Source organism: Plecotus auritus, assembly GCF_963455305.1.
Source record: "Plecotus auritus genome assembly, chromosome: 8".
NCBI lineage: Eukaryota > Metazoa > Chordata > Mammalia > Chiroptera > Vespertilionidae > Plecotus > Plecotus auritus.
The window spans coordinates 160,787,820-160,805,288 of record NC_137782.1 but is presented as its reverse complement, the minus strand read 5'-3'; the positions used below and the strand labels follow the sequence as shown (position 1 = coordinate 160,805,288).

The 17,469-nt window shown below is 47.4% G+C and overlaps 1 protein-coding gene across 1 annotated transcript in view; it reads right to left on the bottom strand.

Annotated features, from left to right (window-relative positions):
• CAPN13 (calpain 13) overlaps window positions 1-16,515 on the bottom strand; it is a gene marked incomplete at both ends in the record, with an annotated part of 42,683 nt that extends 26,168 nt beyond the window's left edge. Inside the window, 4 exons of the mRNA XM_080684968.1 lie at window positions 2,685-2,818; window positions 7,000-7,115; window positions 9,229-9,307; window positions 16,318-16,515. Coding sequence (XP_080541094.1) covers window positions 2,685-2,818; window positions 7,000-7,115; window positions 9,229-9,307; window positions 16,318-16,515 — 527 coding nt within the window. The remainder of the gene's footprint in view (window positions 1-2,684; window positions 2,819-6,999; window positions 7,116-9,228; window positions 9,308-16,317) is intronic.
• Between the last annotated feature and the right edge of the window lie 954 nt (window positions 16,516-17,469).

Below are 17,469 nucleotides of genomic sequence, written 5' to 3'. Positions count from 1 at the left end.
GCTGATGTCTTGCACCTGCCACCATTCTGCAGTCACCACAGAGACACCCGATGCAAGGACAGGACCCGCGGCCAGCAACCCCCTTCCGTGCTTTCACAGCCTCTCACTGGCTCTCTGCAGGGCCCACAGCCCGTCCCAGCGGCAGCTGGGGGTTCTGACAAGGCGCTACCTCTCTGCTTCACAAGCATGGGCTCACCGATCCTGCTGATGCGTCAGGAACATGGCAGCTATTCTTAGCCCCCTTTGCTGACAGGAGGGAGAAAGGGAAGGAGAGATAGAGAGCACTGTGCTCACCACACCTGTCACTGCGCCTCGTCACCCGAACCCGGGAATTCTGAGAGAGCCTTGCTCTCATCCGTTTGCTTCAGCCTCATTTTGGGGACATGTCTATCTTTCCAGAAACCATATGAAAGAGGGGACAATTCAGATGTCTAAGTCAAAGCCAGAAAGGATGCTGAAATGCTGCAATTCTTAACTGCAGAGATTCTAGATGGGATGACATGCAGCCTACCTGATCTTGCCTCCAATCTCCTCTCTGTTTTATGACCTCAGGGGAAAAAAATCTGCAAACATAGATTCCTTCCCCTCACCCCCCTTGGCTGCCTTGACCAGTGCATTTCCAGACTCGCAGCCACAGGAGAGTTGGAAGTTTGGAGGCCACATATTCACTTGTCAGTGCCTACACCCTTGGAGGGAAAGAGGGCCATCTTGTCTGGACAGAGCTTCTCTGTGTCTGTGCTGTGGTCCCCATGTGCCAGACACTGAGTACCCAAGAAGCAAAAGAGACAAATCCTTTCCCGTAGGGCTGACAGCACGAAGGGATGATGGAAAAGCATGTGCCGACGGAGAACAATTCTCCGTCCAGCGTGGCCTCAAACTCCCTGTGACCTCGAGCAAGTCATTTCACCTCTCTGAGCCTGTCTGCTCACATCCCAAAGGAGAAGGTCGAGGGGGTGCTGACAGCAGCGCTGCAGTTCTGATGGGCTGTAATCCAACCCGATTCACTCCTGCATTCTGTTACTTCCGCCTTTGGATGGAGGGGAAAGTTTTGAAACAGCTTAATAGTTGAAGCATTTTATCCTGGGCTAGATTTCTTTAGGGAGTGGAATGTGGATTCAGGGTCCAGTTGCCTATTTCCTTTCAAGCTGAATGACTGCCTTAGGTCAGCTGTTAACAAAATGGGGTCAGAGTCATCATTCCATTCCACAGGCTTTCTGATTCTCCCTGTGAGCTGCCAGCTCCCCCACTTCCCTCTTTACATGAGGAGAAACAAGGCCCTGAAGGGGTGATGCTTGACTCCGTACTGGAAAGATAATGGCAGTGTTTATGAATGAACCTCCCCAAGCACATGAATTGGTTCAATAACCTAGTCTGGGGCCTGGGCTTCGCTCTCCAGTCCTAACCAACAGCTCTTCTTGACACTGGAGAGAACAACTGCTTTCCCGTTTGACAAGTTGGCTCAAAAGGAAGAATGCAAAAAAAGAGTCTCAAGACGTCTTGCTGTTTAGCTTGTGACCCCCAGAAGGACAGGGGCTGGATAGTCTATGCTGTCACCACCCCTCAGGACCCCGGATGGGATTGGACCCGGTCTTCGGTCTTGCTAAATGACGTCTTCTGTCACATGACCGAGGACCTCAGCAGATTCAGGCCAACTACTTACACCTGGGTCACATCACCATCCAGAGCCTGGGCATGAGGGGCCGGTTAGGATGACCTTTAGGAAACCTGATGAGGCAACCCTCTCACTGCCCTTTTTCTCCTGAAAGGCGTGGTCCTCTGGCTTTCGTCTCCTAGTGTTGATTTCTAGCTCTGATGTGTCCCTCGCCTGTGTGGTTCTTTAGAAAGTGACGTACGCACACAGGTACTTTTGCACACACCTACGTGAACTAGTCTGAGAGCTTATAACCCAGTGCCAAGCACAGAGCCTGGCCTGTGGTTAAATGCTCAATGAACTTCTGTGGAATATAAGTAGCCCAAAAGAATCTAAGCAAAACGTGAACTGGGGTGTTTGCAAGTCCCTGAGCTTGTCAACACCAGGAGACAGCCCTGCATGATGGTGTTTGGACCATATAATACTGAACAACATCTCCCCCACCCTCCCACATAAATGCAATCCCACAGCAGCCACAGCAGGCCCCCACCGACCCGACCTCACTTTGAACTGTCCCTCCCCTAGTTCTCTGTTGGAATCATCCCCACGGTTGGAATGCCTCCCCCACATACTTCTTCCCTTACTGAAATTCCACCCATCCTTCAAGGCCTCACTCAATGCCATTTCCTCTGTGTAGCCTCAGACTGACTCTGTGAGTCTGAAAGTCAGAATTGTTTTCTCTCTCCTTTGTCCACTCAGCAGACTATGACCATGATATTATATTTTATTTGGGCTCTCTACCAGCCCTCGCAATAATATCATTGCCAGTGCATATCTCTGTCCAGCCCTGCCCTGCTCGCCCCTTGCCTTCACCATCCCTTCCAAGGGCCCATCACAGCCTTGAACACAGCGAATGTTTATGGAGGGTGCCCAGCTAGGTGGCAAAGGCTCTGATGCTCCCAGGGGCATCGCTTGCATTCAGCAAAGCTGCCGACAGTCTCGGGTTGGCTGGTGGGAAGCACCTGCCAGGCCTAGCAGCTGCACAGGCGGGGCAGCATCGAGGCCCTGGGCCGAGGGGCGAGCCCATCCTTACTTGGCATAGGCTTTCTCCAGCAGGCACGGCCAAAACTCTTGGTTGTTGAGAGGATGCACAAAGAGGTACTTCCTGTTCAGGACAGGCAGGCGATCATCAACCACCACTTCTGCCCACTGGCCACACTGCCAGAACTGGAAGAGAGATGAATATACGGCTCAATAGCATTGGGGTAAGGGAGCTCCTGGACCCACAACCGGTGTCAGAAGATAACCACCGTCACCACATGACCCCCACAACGCAAAAATGAATGCTATCCAGAACAAATCTCAGCCCACGTTGATGGACAGAGGATGTCATTTTCGCTGGCAGATGGAGAAAATGAATCACAGACCAAGTTAGTCAAGGAGAATACAGCAGAGAGGAAGGAGACTTAGGTTCTAGCTTGACTTTGCTCCTAACTCTGGCCTCATTCTGGCAAGTCCTTTGTGAGCTCGAAGCAGGAGACTCTCCCGGTGCAGCCGGGCACAGAAGGGCAGTGGGGGAAGCAGATGCTGAATGACAAAGGAGAGTGGCAGATACAGATGCTGTCATGGGGAAGGAGAGCCTGCTGGGAGCGGAAGGCTTGGGGGAGGAGGCAGGGCTGGGCAGGTGGAGAAGAGGCGGGGAAGGCATCCCAGATGGCACGGACAGCGTGGGCGAAGGCCCGGGTGCCGCAGGATGAGCAGCGCACAGGAGGACTGAGCAGTTACAGCCTCGCTCTGGCCCCGCCATCAGAGCAGCAGAAATGACACCGGCTGGCATTGCTACTGCTAAGAGCACAAATGAAGCAGATGTTCCTCTCCAAAACAGACTGCTTCAATCCTCAGCATTCAACTCTTAATGGTTCACCCAGGACATCGCCAAATGAGGAAAATCCATAATAAAGCCGGCCTTTTGAAGTTTCTTCTCTGGTCTCTCCTGTGCTGGCTAAGCAGCAGGGCTTCCGGCTTTAGGCCTGAGCCTTGGTGAAGGCAAGTCTCCCACCAGTGGGCTCAACATAACCTGGGTGGATGCGATCTGTCATCTCTCGGCAATGACAGGAAGCCATCCACAGGGCCTTTTCCACAACTGGATGTCCCAGATGTCGGGCCGTTGCATCAGCCAAGGACGCACTTTCAAAGCAGAAATGGAGACCAAGATAGAGGTGTCAGTGGAGACAAATCAAAGATGTTTTCATGGTCACTAATGAACCCGGGCACTGCAGCCAATTCCGGCACCACTGTGGATTCATGTCCCTATTGCAATGAAGATGCATCGGCGGGTGAGGTCAAGAGCCAGCAGGGATGTTCTTAGAAGGAGATCGTGAAATGTGGCTGAAGCACCAAGGAAAGTGAATCCCAGCTTTTAGAAGAGGGTCCTGGAAGAATAGCCCAATCTGGATTTGGGTTTAATGGGAAAGCCAAGTATAGCAGACTGTATACAGTCAGTGGAACTGTGCTTGAGTCCTGATTTTGTCTTTAGTTATCTGAGCAACAGACATTGGGTAAGATACTTAATTCTCTGTGTCTCAGTGTCCTCCTCTGTCAAATGGGGGTAAGAGTAAGAACTGCCTCCTGGGGCTGTAATTGGGATCAGATGAGACTGTGAAAGTGAGATCACAATTTTGAAAGTAGAAACTGTTTTTCAATAGCCTTTCCATTCAGCACCTAAGATAGTGTCTGGAGCACAGTAGGTCATGCAGAATGAGCGAGTCCTGGCTTGAAAGAGCTCCTCTGGTTGGTTCCCCCTTACAAGTCACCCTTACCCCATTTTCCCAACTTACTTTCTGAGAACAGCAATATAAATATCAGATAAAGAGGAACTGAAGGCCAAAAGCATTGCATGTGACAAAGAGGGATATATTTGTAAGCTTTATTTCACCAACCAGATAATAAGAATCTTTAGGCACTAATGAATATAGCAGGAAGAATATAAAGCCAGAATATCTGAAAGCAAACGAGGAACTCTCCAAACTCTAACTTTGGGGAACTTCATCACCTCTTTTAGAATTTGACAAATCACACAGACAAAAAATAAGCTTAGATAAAAGAGATGATTGTAGATTATATAATCTGCAAATGAAGCATTTACAAAAATGTGATGGACTTGACCATAAATAAAATTTTAATAATTTCCCCAAACATAGAGATTTATGGATTATATTTTACCATAATTTAATAAATCTAAAACTCTACAACCAAAAGATGATCTCCCTATGAAATGTATTCAAAACTAAAAATATATTATCTTAAATTTAATAAAAGTAAGATATTTTATATTGAAACCTATAGATAGAAATAAGATCTCAGGGGAAATTTTCTAGTCTCAAAGTTTTTATGATAAAAAAAGACTAAGAATATTAAATGTGAAGATTCATAAAATTTAAAAAACCCAATAAAATTAACCAAGGGAAAATAAATGGGAATTAATGAAAATAACTAAAAGTAATTATATAAATCAAAGCATCAGTCATCTGAATCTGTTATGTATTTTACTTTCAAAGAAAAGATAACCAATGAGTAACACCATATTTCAAATTATATCAGATCAAAGTATGTAAGTGAACTTTTTTTTTTTTTTTAACTCTTCTTTGAGTCTTATAAGTCTTTTTTTTTTTTTTTTTTAAATATATTTTATTGATTTTTTACAGAGAGGAAGGGAGAGGGATAGAGAGTTAGAAACATCGATGAGAGAGAAACATCGATCAGCTGCCTCCTGCACACCCCCTACTGGGGACATGCCCGCAACCAAGGTACATGCCCTTGACCGGAATCGAACCTGGGACCTTTCAGTCCGCAGGCCGACGCTCTACCACTGAGCCAAACCGGTTTCGGCTGTAAGTGAACTTTTTAAAGTGAACCCAAAGCTCAATGGGTTCACTTTAAAAAGTTAGTATAACTCAAACATTAAAAAAAACTAGACTCCAATTCTACATATTACATAGATGCAATAATTCTAATCAAATTTTTAACAAATTAAATCCAATGGTGTATTTAAAGAATGGAGCACCAGGAAAATATATAACTAAAATCCAGAGAAGGCAGGGTTTTGCTCTTGTCACTCTTACTCAAAATTGTCAGGTACTAACTTAAGAGACAAGGCACAAAAGCAAGTAAGTTCTATAAATATTAAAAGAAGAGACAAAGTCATCTTTATTTGCAGATAATATTAGATAACTAAAAAATCCAGACTCTACTAAAGAAAAAAAAGTTAGAACAAATAAAGGAATGTGGTCAGGTGGCTAGATGGAACTTAATATCTAACAAGGAGTGGCTTTTCTCTTTTCAGCAACATCTAGAAGTTAGAAATGAGGGGGAAAAATCTCATTCACATGAGCTACAAACTGTAAAATATGTGAGACTACATTTACCAAGAAGGGTACAGCACCAATATGAAAACATAACCATAACATTTTATTGAAGGGCATAAAACTAGTTCTGAATAAATGGAAAGATAGACCATGTTTCTGGAAAGAATCATTAACATAATAAAAGTGTAATTTTTTCCAAATTAATACATAAATTTAATGCTGCTCCACTTCGCCTCACAATGGCTTTTCTTTTTAATTAGACACAATGATTTTAAAGTTCTCACTGAAGAATAAATGTGCAAGAATTAGCAAGATATTTCTGAGAAAAGAATAATGAATAATGAAGGTGAAATCATCCTACCAGATGTTACAACTTACTCTAAAGCTACTGTAATAAAAATAACCAGATATGGCACAGAACTAGACATAGACAAAAGCTCAATGATGTACAGGGTTCTTGATCAAAGACTTTTTTTTTTTTGCCGATTGCATCTGCCTTTTAAAAAAATTTACATGAGGGCTCACTCACCCTCTCAGGAGCATGCCCAGGCCTCTCCCTTCCTCTTCTTCTTCCTCCACAGGGACACATCTCCTAACCTCTAAGGGACCCCAGGAGACTTGCCACCAGGGGAGCAACGGGCAGTGGCAGTTCATCCTGGATTAACCCCCTGAACTTGTTGCCAAGGCCCCTTTTCTCTGATTTCTCAGTGAGGCGAAGCAGCCCTGCCTAGGCTCTCTCCTGTTGCTTCTTCTATCCTAAGCCCTTCCGGTTCCACTGTCCTCAGCTTTAATAAATGTGCTCTCAAAAGTAAATCAATAAATAATACAAAATAAAAATAATTTACATGAGAACATTTTTACTCTTATCTTTCCCAGGCATTGTCATATCATGAGCTCACACCCTTTCTTGGCACTATGCAGTGTAACTAACACATAAGTTAGTGCCTCTTCCACATCTCAGGATGCCAGACAAGAGACTATTCAAGACAGTCACTCCCTGAGCTCAGAGAAAACCATGCGGGAGCATCCCAGCGGTGCACGTACCCAGAAACGGAAAATCCCTGCATACCGGTGGGAAAAACTTTGGTTCATCAAGATCTTCTGCAGATGCTTTGGGTTCTGTGTCAAGGAGCCCAGTGCTGCCAGGAACCAGCAGTCTCCTGTGAGGGGACACAAGTGTGAGAGGCCTATTGGAAGTCCCACCCCATGCATTTCGCAGGTCTTTTTTACCAGAGTCCACATATGTCCTTCTGAATAATGCATTTTTTCCATCTGAGAGAGAACTGAAGGAAGAATTCACTAGGGCCAGTTCTAAGTAAGACAGAGGAGGAGCTGGTGGTGATGATTAATGACGGAGGTGATGGTGGGGATGATGATGGTGGGGATGATGATGGTAGAGGTGATGATGGTAGAGGTGATGGTGGGGGTGATTGATGTGGAGGTGATGGTGCAGGTGATTGATGGTGGAGGTGATTGATGGTGGAGGTGATGGTGGGGGTGATTGATGGTGGAGGTGATTGATGGTGGAGGTGATGGTGGAGGTGTTTGATGGTGGAAGTGATGGTGGGGGTGCTTGATGGTGGGGGTGCTTGATGGTGGAGGTGATGGTGGAGGTGATTGATGGTGGAGGTGATGGTGGGGGTGATTAATGGTGGAGGTGATGGTGGAGGTGATTGATAATGGAGGTGATTGATGGTGGAGGTGCTGGTGCAGGTGATTGATGGTGGAGGTGATGGTGGGGGTGATTGATGGTGGAGGTGATGGTGGAGGTGATTGATGGTGGAGGTGATTGATGGTGGAGGTGATGGTGGGGGTGCTTGAAGGTGGAGGTGATGGTGGGGGTGATTGATGGTGGAGGTGATGGTGGGGGTGACTGATGGTGGAGGTGATGGTGGGGGTGATTGATGGTGGAGGTAATTGATGGTGGGGGTGATTGATGGTGGAGGTGATTGATGGTGGAGGTGATTGATGGTGGAGGTGATGGTGGAGGTGATGCTGGTTTGAGGGAGGTCAGGAGAGCACCAGCCAGGCTTTGGCAGGGCTGGTGGGCCAACTTGTCTTCTAATTCTCATTTTGTCAGAAGTACTCAGAACTAAAGTGACAGTGTCTTTTGTTGTCAGCAAACAGATTTGTGTTTTTCTTTGCTAATACTTGCTCAGCCTCTACCTGTGTCCGGACCCCTCTAGCCCACACAGGGGTTCTCTCCTCTTCCCCATTGAGGGCAATGTGGCCTTGAGTTTCTCCTTGGATGTCATGGTGAGCCCTTTGAGCATGAGCATCATCCCCTTCTCCTGAGTCTTCCCTCCTTTATCTTCAACACAATCAATTATTTGAATGCCATTTTGTGTCAGATACAGAAACACCTTCAGAGAGGTCCCATCTTCACAAAGGGGAAGCTCTAACTGGAGGATTATTGGCTGCAGAGGCTCTTCCCAACACTGAAACACAGGCTTCTATCCACTTAGCCCAAGACACCGTGATTCCATCAGGGCAAGTCAAGGTGCAGGCATAACTTGTAGGCGGGCATTTTAAGGATATAGAGTCTGTTCTTAAAAGAGTCTGATTGTGCTGTCTCCTAATTCCCTGTCCACTTTCCTCTCCCAGCCTGTCCGCCCCTCCACTCCTGGGTTTCTGGCTCAGGGGTTTCTCTCAGCCATTCCTGATCCCGCCCAGGAGCCTCCTTCAAGGCAAGCCCTCCTCTCCCCTGTCCACACTGCTCAGCTCTTAGCAACAACTTTGATCCATGGCTGTCTGGTGGGTGGGAGGGAGTCAAACAGCCCTGGATACAAACCCAACTCTGTCACTTATTGTTTGTGTGACATGAAGGACACGATTTTACCTCTTGGACCCTTTGGGTTTGCATATCCATATAGAGTGGGGATGTTACCGGGCGTAAAGGAAACAGCACATGCACAGTATCTAGCACAGCATTGCAAAAGCTCAATGAACACTTGCTTCCCCTTTCTCGGTCTCTCTCTCCTTCCCATCTTCCGGATGCTTCTCTCTACCCAGTGCTCAGACTAAAACCCTGTGTCCATTTTCTCCCTTTCTTCGATAATGCCTCACCGCAATGGCCTTGCACACCATTGCTGAGCTGATGTGCGGGCTGCAGACTGGACGTGGGCTGTCCATCTACAGTAGCACTGAGGGGCCGGCCTCCCCTCTCAGCAGCTGGGACAGAGTTCTAAGGGTCTCCACACCTCCCTATCCAGAGGCTGACTTTGAGCAGCCTGCCCTGATCCACGATGGGAAGAGAAGACAGTGAGTTCTTACCTGCCTCCCCTTGCTGGATGTCAAATCTGCTTGCACCTTCCAGGATGAAATGAGGCTTCGCTTTACCCATCAATAAATCCTTAGGAAAGAGGGAGAAAAGTCATGAGCATCTTTCATCCCTCTATGTCCCAGAGTGGTACCCAAGACATCACTCACTTTGTCTTTGAGAAGTAGAGGTTAATTCTTAAATAGGTGCTTAAAAGTTCCCCTCATTCTTCAGGTTTTATTGCTATCAGGAAGGCAGATGTCACCAGGGTGTATATGTAACTGTGAGACAGGCAATAAATACCTAAGCAACTGCATGAGGAGATAACATAAATAAGGTCTCAGGGTCCCCACACCAGATATTCAGCCATCCTGGTCCTAACAGGCAGTGTTTTATGAAGAGGTTATAAATGAGAGGAAAAAAAAAGAATCGGATACATTTATTAGAGGAAACTTTTATAAACATAATAAAGCTTTCCGTGTGAAATGTCATCTCTTAGAAGTCAGCCAAGGCCTTCTGGGCTCCAGGTTCAAGTGTAGCCACGTGCTGTTCAGGATGCAGGATGTGCACTGCCCAGATCTTTGTCGGCTCCCTGACTGATTCTAGAAGATCCAGGCCCCTCATCCCAGGTGCTGTTACTCAGAGCCTAGTTCTTCCCCAACCTCCAACACACACAGTGCCTGCTGGCTACAGAGAGCGTTGCTGGAGGATTCGCATGCTGCAATGTCTGGGAGAATTTGGGGAACTTGCAGTAGACATGAGGATGGTGAGAGTTCCAGAGGGGCTCCCCAGGCCCTTTGGGGAAACACTGGGCTGAAGGTCTGGTTCCTGCCCTGGCCCCACCAGCCTGTAGGTTTGCCCCTGCTAGGAGCCAGTGGGAATATCCTGAGCATCCTCTCCCTGCAGCTCTGCCTGGATTTCCATCGCACACGTTTGCGGAATTTGGTAATTGTGCCTGTATCATTTCTTTTCACATTGACAAATAAGTCCCCAGAGAGCAGGGCTGCAAAGTGGAAATAGATTCATTTGCTCAACAGCCATGAGTGTGCGGAGTCCCTGCCTTGTGAGACCTGCCAGCCCTTTGTAAACTACGTTTCCTGGTTGGAGCCACCACGGGGCCAGCAAAGGTGTGCATGTCTGCAAACACGGAGGCCCAGCTGGCGCGTGAGAGGCGATGACTCACTGCACCTCCTTCCCCCGCCTGCCCACAAATAACCAGCCCTCTCAGATGGCAAGAGGGGCACTGGGGCCCAGGCCCTGGGGTGGAGGCGCCATGCCCAACCCTCTGCTGCCCCCAGGGCTGGGCAGAACATGGGGGTCTCTCCCGACACAAGCAAGCTGGCAGAGCTCTCTGCAGAGACCTGGAGGGAACGACTCTTCCAGTTTCAAGCAACTTGGGGCACTTCATCGACTTCTCCTGCCCCCGCTTCTACTGGAAAGGAAGTCGAGGCCCCAGTGGAGGCCCGCTTCCAGGGAGCAGACGCTTAGATCTCCGCTCATGGGAGCTGGGGAAGAGGAACCAGGGGTCCTGGACCGGGAACGAAGGCAACGGTGCTCAGCTTTCTGACCCACCCCCAGCACAGCTCTTCCTCACCGGTTCTCCTGGTCCCCCCCAGTGATCAGCGGAGGAGGGGGGGTGTGTGCTTGAGAGTCGGGTCAGACACACCTGGTGTGGAATCCTGCTCTGCATTGCTCTCTGGTGGCCCTGAGCAACTTCCCTTCCATTGCTGAGCCTCCGTTTCCTCGTGGGTAAAATGGGAGACTCCAATGATAAAGCGACCCAGGCACAGGCTGCCATTATCAGCCCTTCCGGAGGGCCAGGCGCTTTATCCACGGGCTACCTCCCAGCAGCCTGGCAAAGCAAGGGCCCTTCCCTTTTACAGAGGAGGAAGGAAGCAAAATACTTAGCGCAGCGCCTGGCAGGGCGTAAGTTCAATAAACATCAATTCCCACCGTCTGCAGTATTTGCAAAATTTGAAAGGCCATATTCATAGACAAACCCAGAACCTCAAATCCACTCATTATTAAACAACAGAGAATAAAAACATGATTTAAGTTGTCGACTCACAGATGTTAGAGAGAAAAAGACAAAAAGAACCTGGCAAATATAGGCGGAAAGAAGTGATGGAAGAGCACAATCAGTGAATTTATAAAAAAGAAAAATCCATAGTGCAAGTAACCTGCTCTTTTTGGGCAAGAAGGCTTACATAGATCTAAACTTTGGCAAATGTGGTAGAGAAACCCAAATAAAAGCAGTAAAAAATTGGGTTTTAGCAATATAAAACATGAAGTAAGATTCTATACTAATCCATTTAAAAGTACTAATGATTTTCTGATGAAAATGAACATTGCCCCAAATCATTCAAGTCAGTCTATAGCCCGAAAAAATCAATAACCTTGGAATAGTATTTTTAAATGACCCCAGAACATCTCCCTACCATCTAAGTACACGTGATTTTCCTGCTGAGTTGTCTCAAACTTTCAGGGACTAGACAATTCCAGGGTCACTTACAGTTTCATTGTTTAAAAAAAAAAAAAAAAAGGAGGAAGAAGAATCCTGCCACCATGTATTCTAAGAAGCCAGCATAGCCTGGAGGCCCAACCCGAGAGAGAGAGAAAAAACACAGAAGCACACACACACCAGGCTGATTATACTCATGGAAGCACATGGAGTAAAATACCCAGCCAATGAATCTACCATAAATGACAAGACTAACCCACCCTCAAGGAGGGTTTTCCATAGAAATTTGCCAGGGTGGTTTCATATCAGGATATCTAATAATGGAAAAAGTGTTTACATGGGCCAAAGAGGAGGCAATTTATATCCTTCCCGGAAGGCATTTGATAAATGCACAAGTTTCTCTGATTTGCCCAAGTAATAAAAATAAACATTAAAAAACCAAAATTTTAGCTAATTAGGAACAGAAAGGTATTTTAATGTTATAAAAATCAAATGGCAATTATTTCCAATAAAAAGTCCATAGTCAACATCAATCAACTTTGGGCACAAAACCAGCATCGAAGTCCCCTGACCTCTGAGCTGCCTATTCCTTCCCCACCCTGAGCTTCCAGGGGTGCTGGAGGGTCTCAAAGGTAGAAAGCGCTGGAAGTAGACTAAGAAGTGTTTTCATCTGCCAGGCTGACCTCCTGGATCAGGGGTGGGCAAACTTTTTGACTCGAGGGCCACAATGGGTTCTTAAACTGGACCGGAGGGCTGGAACAAAAGCATGGATGGAGTGTTTGTGTGAACTAATATAAATTCAAAGTAAAGGAGCGGAGGGGAGAGCAAGAGAACTGGATAGAACAGCCGGATCCGGCCAGCGGGCCGTAGTTTGCCCACGGCTGTCCTGGGACAAGGCCCAGAGAGAAAATGGGTAAAGATGGCTGGGAAGATGGTAAGGCGCTGGCTCCGGGCCGTCCCCCTGTCTCCAGCTGGGCCAGAAGCACCAGCGCAGTGCAGTCACTGGCAAGGATCAGAGTATCCGCCTCCGGCATGACTCAATCACCATGGGCTTTGTGGGCATGGAGACCGGTGGGTCCCACCTCCTACAGCTTGGATTCAGCAGGTCATCCAGAGGCAGAGCCCAGGATTGACAGCTCCTCAGGTGAGTCCCACGAGGCTGAGCGAGCAGGTGCAGAGAAGCAGAGATTTGTTCCAGGGCCCACAGGAAGCAGCTGGGGTGGGGCAACCTGCCCCCGCAGTGCGCAGCCCTTCCCCACGGACCACACCAGCAGGCAGGGGCTTCTTGACTTTGGTGTTTCCTGATTCTGTGAGACAGTCTGACCTTTCGAGGGCACGGAAACACCCATTTGTGCAGAAGAAAACTGCCATGGTTGATTTTCTGTGTCAACGTGACTGGGTCACAGGTACTTGGCTAAATATCATTTCTAGGTGGATCTGTAAGAGTGTTTCCAGATGACATTAGCATGTGAGTCAGTGGACTCGGGAAAGCAATTGCCCTCCCCAGTGTGGATGAGCCTCACCCAATCCAGAGAAAGTAAAACAAAAGGCAGAGGAAGGGAGGAGGTGCCCTTCTCTGACTGGCTGCTGAGGTGGCACATTGGCGTTCTCCTGCTCTTGGACCGGGAATTACACCATCTGCTGCCTGGTTCTCGGGCCTTCCCTCACAGACTGAACTACGGCACTGGCTTTGCTGGGTCTCCAGCTGGCAGATGGCAGAGCGTGGGACTTCTCAGCCTCCGTGACCACATGAGCCAATTTCTCAGAGTAAATCTACCAATAGGGACTATGGATATATTTCCTATTAGTTATATGCTATAGGATATACATTAGTTCTGAATTGTGGAGCTCTTTCTCAATACAAAGTTTGGGGCACCCCCTGTTACATTAGGTATGCCAGAAACTCACGCAACGCAAAAGTCCCTGGAGTTTTAGAAAATCCCTTCTCTGGAGTGGCACCAAAGCCAACACTCCCCCGAATCGTTTCTGGAGGGGTCTCTTCCAATGTGACATCACTGGGTCTATTTTCGGCAGTGACTCCTGCATTCTTTTCAAAGACTGCTCAGGCACGTCCCCAGACGGTGTGCTGCTCTTGCATGAGGGGACGCCACGCTTAGCATATGGGCATTTAGACACAGGCTCTTTCAGAGGGTGGCCGGAGTTCAGGCTGGGCCAGGAGGCAGCGTCACTTCCTCTTCTATTTTTGCTAGGAAGATTGGCTTTATTGGCATCAAAGTTCTTCCGCTCCATGGCAACTGGCTGTTGGCACGTTCACTTTCTCTCACCTTCTGTTACTTGTTGCTTTTACAACTGACTCTCATATCTCCACTTTGTTAACCCCTTCCTTTATCGAAGAACTCATTTTGGTCCCAAGGTGAATCATTCTTAGGAAAGGATCCTTTCAGGAACTCTGCTGTGGCCCCCGGGAAGGAGAAAGTTGTTGCCTGGGCAGGCAGTGCTGCATTCTGGGATGGCCACGGGCCAGAATCCACAGTGGGGCTGGATGCTGCGCTCCGAGCGTCCATCAGACAATGTGGTTTGGGCCCATAGCCCATTTTTCAGTTGAGAAGTGAAATGGTTTTCATTAAAGAATGGGACAATGGTGAAATTTTAATCCCTCAACCTGACATACACTGGTGACTCTGCTGTGCTCTCCAATAAGGTACATTAAATTAAATTCATTTAAACAGAATAAAATGAAAACTTCAGAACCTCAGTCACACAACCCACATTCCAAGTGCTCAATAGCCACATGTGACTAGTGGCTGCTGTAATGAACAGCACATAACGAACCTTCCCATCCTCAAGGAATGTTCTATTGGGCAGTGCCGACCTACTGAATGGGGATGATTATGTTATCAACCTCACGGGACTGCCGTGGCAATGAAACAAAATGTGATGTGTTAAGTGCTTAGATTAATATCTGGCACATGTACAAACTTGATAAATGGGATTTTTTATTATGATCCATGAAATAAAGAAGAACAAAGGAGACAAAGTAGACACATGGAAAGCTCTAGGAAGTACTATACTGCCAGTTGTGATAAGAAACACAAAGATATATGACATATTCATATATACATTTTAAAAGAAGTGCTGGAATGAAAAAAATGAGCCCCTAGTAGAAGAGGAATGGGAATAGACTGCATTTGGCCCTGGTGCCTCTATCCCAGGTTCCTGGAACAATTCTTTTTTTTCCCAAATCTTTATTGTTGAAAGTATTACATATGTCCCCTTCATCCCCCATTGACTCCTCTAACCAGCCTCCACGCCTACCCCAGGCCTTCGCCACGCTATTGTCTGTGTCCCCTGCCATGATTCTGTGTAAGTCATTTCACTTTTGTTTGCCTACATTTCTCCTTGACCCCCAAAGACATCACAAGTTGAGATGCTGCTGGAATTAAGATGACGAGAAACTCTCAACACTTTCTAAATGGATGTTATAAATTCTTAAACACTATAGATGTGGTCTCACATCTATTGCCTAGCACCCTATGAAAAAAGGAAAAGAAAACACTTTCAAAAAGAATCTCAGCCTCTGAAAATAACCCAGACAAAACAATATTTAACCCTTCCAAACGTTAAACGGCGTTCTCTGGTCAGCCCTCCTCAGGAGGGGAAGGCCTGAAGAAGGGAGGCATTGTGGGACTTGTCGCCGCTGGCTGGGAAGATGGGTCCTAGAAGGCTGGAGCACCCCATCTTTCTTTAAGCAGATCCAAGCGCCACCTGATCCCCACTAACCTCCCCCTTCCCCAAGGCTTCAAGTCTGTCCTGAGTTGGCACCCCCAGAGCTCTGTGTCTTGTTCTGGATGACCTAACATGACTTTACTGAAAGGGCTTGGTAGAGTACATGACACTTAATATGTGCTCAGTAATACTTGCTGATGTTATAATCATTAGCTTACTAGACACGATGGCATTTTCTCTTGTTTTAGGTTCCGCTGGCTGCTTTTGGAAGCATGAACAGAAGCTTTGAGCACCAGGGCACTCACAGTAACCCTTACCTGGGTCTTTGTCATCAACAGTGGCCCTGGAGAGATTATGAGAATGCTAAGTTGGCTGAGCAATGTCCTCTGGAGCCTCATGCCCCGAAACTGAGATGGTTCTGGAAAAACCAACAGGGCTCCCCTTGCTGAAAGGTGGAGTTAGTGGCCATCTGCTGCGGTGGGGGACTCAGGGGACTTGGAATGTTGCCCTGAAATAGCTTCCTAATTTCCCTGCTGATGTCTGAAATTCTTTTGTAGGTGATCAGGCCTCTTTGCAAGATTGGAAATACAAATAAAAGGGAGAGAGGCGAGTCAATTATTTAAATTCATCCTGTTGTACAAGTGACTGACATGGTAGCTTCCCTTTGAGTAAATTCTAACAGAAAAAAAGGAACAGAAGATAAAGACAGTCATACCTGAAGAGAATAAAGAATGATGACAGGCTCAACTATGGAGACGGAAGAGACCTCAGAGACACTCTTCACACCTATGTCTCCTCATTTTTCAGGTGAGAATACCGAGGCAGGTCATCTAGTGATGTGCTCAGTGTTAGAGCTGGGTTAGAACTCAGAGGTCCTGAGGGGCCATGGGAGGGACCATGGCGGGCTGGCTCAGAGGGCCCAGGAGCTGGGTGTGTGCCTGGGGGGCTCACTCACCTTTGGGCGCTCCCACCGCAGGCTGGAGAGATGTTTTCCAGGGAGCAGCAGCGGGCCTATGGAAGAAATCTCAGCAGGGAAGGTCTCATCCTCAAACAGGAGGCCTCTGCTTAGGCAATGATCCCGTAGGGTCTTAAAGTCCTGGCCCTTGAACTTGATGACGGGCGTCCTGGATAGAGCCTCCCGAGTGTGTGCCATGGCTCTCCTTAGAAGACCTCCAACGTCTTTTCCTTTGGGTGAGAAAAAAAGATAGTTTTAGAGATGAGCTGTCAAGTCCTTCACATCATCAGATGTGAGCCCCAAAAGGACACTCAGGTGTCTGCGCCCCCCTCCCCCCTTACAAGCGAGGGGACTGAGACCCAGATCAGTGCTGTCCCTGGTGACACAGCCAGCTGGTAGACGAGCCCAGACTTGAGTCAGTCATCCTTCCTCTTGGTTCCGTTTCCATCCACTGTACGAGCAGCTTCTCAGTATGCTCTATGTGCATCAGAGACTACGGGGGTATTTGCACATTAATGAATATTTATTGAGTCCTGACCTTGTGCCAAGTGCTTTCTGAGTGCTGGCAATCCAAAGAAAATACAACATGATCTTTATCCTCCAGGCGCTCATTATGAAGTGGGAGAGATAGATTAGACATTTCAACAACAACATTCAACATTCTATCATTCAACAGAAACTGTCTAATTAAAAATGTGTGCAAAGTCCTGTGGACATAGAGGAGCTATGAACTGCCAGGGAGAGTCTGGGATGACCTTTGAATTGGGCCTTGAAGGAAGGAGAGTTTGCCAAGTAGAAAATGGTAGGTAGTAAAAAAAAAAAAAAAAAAAAAAAAAAAAAAAAAAAAAAGACAGTCCCTCCAGGTTCCCTGAGTAGCAAGTACAAGGAGGCTCAGGAGTTGGGTTGGAAAGGTCATGGGTGTTAGAGGAAATGGGAAGGGCTGGAGGGGTCGGTGGGGTGGAGGCTGGGGACAGGGAGTGTTGGCAGAGATGGTCAGGAAGGCAGGTGGGTGCTAGCACACACAGACCCAGGGAGAGTTTCTGGATCTGAAAATCCACATCTGTAAGCAGAGAGGAGGGAACGACTGAAGAAAGAGGCTGGCCACTCATCTGGTAATGAATAGACTTTTTAAAGGGAAATTTACAGGAGGCA